This window comes from Arachis duranensis, chromosome 1 (genome assembly GCF_000817695.3).
Source record: "Arachis duranensis cultivar V14167 chromosome 1, aradu.V14167.gnm2.J7QH, whole genome shotgun sequence".
In the NCBI taxonomy this organism is placed as follows: domain Eukaryota; kingdom Viridiplantae; phylum Streptophyta; class Magnoliopsida; order Fabales; family Fabaceae; genus Arachis; species Arachis duranensis.
In genome coordinates, this window is record NC_029772.3 from 98,098,444 (window position 1) to 98,102,404 (window position 3,961).

Genomic DNA, 3,961 nt, shown 5'->3' on the forward strand with positions numbered 1-3,961 from the left:
ATTTAACCATTAGATCCAATACAGTACTAATAAGGTATGCAGTTCTAATTCCAACTTGGTATTTACAGGTCCGATGTCTTTTGCTGAGAAGATGGTGTTGTCTGTGTTTGGGGTGTGTATGCATGCCTAGACACAATTTTAAATTTTTCAAATATTATCGAGCATGAGAAACTTTCGGTTTCATTATTATTGGAACCATTAATAAGCTTTCTTGTGAATAATGCAGTTGCTGGTAATATTATGGATGACAAGAAGAATCACAGATGACATTCCCGGTTGGGGAGAGCTCTTCAATGGTCGTGTTGGTGATGGAAGTGTCAGTGTATGTATTCTTTATCCCTTACAGCTTTTCAATTTTAATGTTATATTATATATGTACTTCAAAACTTTAATGTTATTACTAGATTGAATATTTCTATTTAAAACTTTTGGGACAGATAATTCATAAGAAATAATGAGAAGGATTTTATACAAGATTTCATTGGATGTAGGTTTTGGTAGCTGTGTTATTGTTCATAATCCCAAACATGAAACAAAAGGGAGAAAAGCTAATGGATTGGAACGAATGCAAGAAGTTACCATGGAACCTGATTTTGCTTCTAGGAGCTGGGTTTGCCATAGCTGATGGAGTCCAATCTAGTGGCCTAGCAGATGTGCTATCTAGAGCCTTAGATTTCTTGGAGAACACGCCATACTTAGCCATTGTTCCTGCAGTTACCCTAATCAGTAGCATTATTACAGAGTTCATAGCCTCCAATGATGCCACTGCCACGCTCCTTCTACCACTTATGTATCACGTGGCCAGAACCATGCATGTGCATCCCCTTATTCTTATGGTCCCTGGCGCACTGGCAACTGAGTTTGCTTTCTTGCTTCCAACATCAACTCCTTCAAATGTAGTTGGATTTGCCACTGGCCACATTGACATCATAGACATGCTCAAAGTTGGTCTACCACTTAAATTTGCTGGGATAGCTGTTCTCTCAATTTTGATGCCAACACTAGGTACATATCTTTTTTGGTAATTTCAGTCTCATTATTGATATAAAGGATTCTGATGTCTAACATTTTGTGTTGCAGGAGCTACGGTTTTTAGAACAAATTAATTTACAATATTAAGATGATGACAAATACAAACTCCATCACGGAGGAAAACATTTTATCACTACTCTGTTGTAATCCTTTTCTCCACAATTTAATGAAAGGGGATTGTACTGATTTATAAATTTGGAACTGCATATATAAAAATAAGATTTGTTGTTTAGATCATGGAGTAACTTATACTTTAAGATGAACTGAATTGTTCATAAGTTTTGAGTTGTAAGGCATGGCACCCGTTCAAGGGAATCGTAGTTTCGGTCCAATTCCAAAACATTCCGGAGACACATTGAACCTTATAGGAGTATGGCTAAGACTTATGTTTGGTAAAAATTTTAGTGTGTGAAAATAATTTATTAAAACTAATAACTTTTTAAAAGATAATTTTTAAAATAGTAACATCTATTTTTAATAAATTAAATCAAATATAATTTTTTATTAATAAAAACAACAATAATTATATTTAATGAAATAATCTAAAATTTAAAAAGACCATATTAGATATAAATATAAAAATAAATTTAAATAGTTATTAATATATGAAGTTATGCTAGATTTTTTTATTTTATTAAGCATAAGTTAATTTTAAAAAACTCTTTTTTAAATATTTTATAACCACCCATAATTTTTAAAATCTACAAATATAAATACATAATTTTTTATTTACTAAATTCAAATTGAAGTAATTATACTTTAAAAATGTATAAACATTTTTTTTCAAAAAGCTTACCAAGCCAGAGTTAAGACCTTAGTATATTTTATTCGTTTTATTAGTTTTAAATGTGAAACCTTATTTAATTATCAACTAGGCGTCAAGGCATCATTAGATCGGAAATCATGTAGATGCTCTTTCAATCTTTGTTGTCCAACTAATTGGAAAAATAATTCATTTATTTATTAAATTAAAGAGAAATAATTGGAAGGACAATAAACACAATTATTCCGCTAACTCTATAAAATTAGAACATTAAAAATTTATCCAGTTTATTAATATGTATTTCTCTCTTTCTATCATCAATTTTTTATTTCTATTTTGTTCATAAAAAAGTCAATTATAATATTCTTAAATAAATCATCAATTATAATAAAATATTATAAAAAATAATATTCATTATTTTTATATTATTAGATTCTGAAAATCGGACCGGACCGGTCAATCGAACCAATTTAATCGGGAATCGACATAAAAAATGGTCCGGTTTTTCTTCTAAAACCGCCAATCTTCAAACCGTTCAAAAATCGTTGAACTGGCTGATAACTGACTGGTTGGACTGGACCAGAAACCTACCAGTTCTTGTGAACGGCGTCGTTTTTTTAATTTTTTAAAAAAAAACCAACATTCAGCCCTCACTCACTCACTCATCCCTTCCTCCTACACCACCCCCGTCCCAAATCATGAATCACTATCTGAACTCTGAAGCAAAGTTTAAAATCACCCAATTAAAATCCTAGGCCGCAGTGCCGCTATCGTCCGTGCTGTCGGCGCATCCGCATCCTCTCTTGTAGCTCAGCGTCCTCCTTCCCTATATCCCCATCTTCCCTGGCTTCTCTCAAACTTGGAGTAGCTCGCCGTAGTGTCGTCGCTCACGGTCGTCTCGCTGGTCGCCGTCCGTGTTTCCGTCGAAGGTTAGTGGCACTGCTTGAACTTCTTCAGTTCTTCTCTTCCTTTTATGCTCTGTTAGTTGGTTTTTGAATGTGAAAATTGTGAATGGATTAATTGAAAATCAAATAATTGATTTTGTGTTGTTGCTCTTTTTTTAATTCTTGAAATTTTTGTTGAAAATTTTTTTGATGCTGCTAAAAATGAAAATCAAATCATTATTGAAATTTTTGTTTAGTTTTATTGATTTCAGGTTTAGTGTGATTATGGATTACTTATTGCTATTTTGTAATGTTTGTTGTTGAATGCTAGAAATGGAAATCAAATCAAATGTTTGTTGTTGAATGATTATTTTTGTTGTTGAATGCTGAATGCTGTTGGTAGTATTAATTTTGTGCTGCTATTAATTTTTTGGCTGTGCTGCTGCTGTGGGTTCTGGATTCTGGTGTGCTGTTGTATGTTTTGTGACTCTGCTGTGTTGATCATCTTTTTCAATTGTCAATATTCACTCTTTACTTGCATTGTGTTTATCATCTTTCTCAATTGTCAATGTTCTTTTTCAGAATTGAGAAGAAAAATGGCAATATGAACCAGCAAAAGAATTTCGCAGCGTCAGCGCGTGCTCACACTTGCAGGAACAAGAAAATGAACTCTTTTTCTGCCCTCTGATACCTCTTCATTTTTTCTTTTATGTCTGCACTCGTTCATTATATAGTAAGTCAATTATTTGGATTACTGGCATAATTGAATTGGAGATTCAGAAGACAGTTGATTTCTTAATATTGAAAATTCACCTTTAATTTTGATCTAATTGTTTTGTTTAGTAGGAACTAATAGAATCTCTTCATGGCTTTATCATTGTTGTTTTTCAAGTTATACTAATTTCTTCTAAGAGAATTAAAGGTAGCTAGTCTGACCTTCCGTTTTGTACAAATAAAAATAAGTAACTACTGTCATTTTATCAAAATTATAGTCACAATTAGGAAATTTAATTTAATAGTATATGATGCAGATATGCCTATGGTACAGATATTTAAGTAGAAACAAAGTGTTTGTACATTATAGCTTACATATGTTGCGGAATAGGATAATAACAATTAAGAGTATTGAGTATTGTTATACTTGTTATCTCTCTTTGAAATGTTACTTTCAGTATTTACTGTTTTAATTTAGCTTTGTACTCTCACAGAACTTCTTGAAACAACGATTATAGTATTGTTTATTGGGTTTCTTTCAATATATCATGGTATTATCTGATATCTT

The 3,961-nt window shown here is 31.8% G+C and overlaps 1 protein-coding gene across 1 annotated transcript in view; it reads left to right on the forward strand.

The window, feature by feature from the left end:
• The window catches only part of LOC107466236 (tonoplast dicarboxylate transporter), a gene marked incomplete in the record, with an annotated part of 3,761 nt that extends 2,497 nt beyond the window's left edge, over positions 1-1,264 (forward strand). The window contains 4 exon segments of the mRNA XM_016085226.3: positions 69-112; positions 227-322; positions 492-1,005; positions 1,081-1,264. Coding sequence (XP_015940712.1) covers positions 69-112; positions 227-322; positions 492-1,005; positions 1,081-1,106 — 680 coding nt within the window.
• Positions 1,265-3,961: the final 2,697 nt, after the last annotated feature.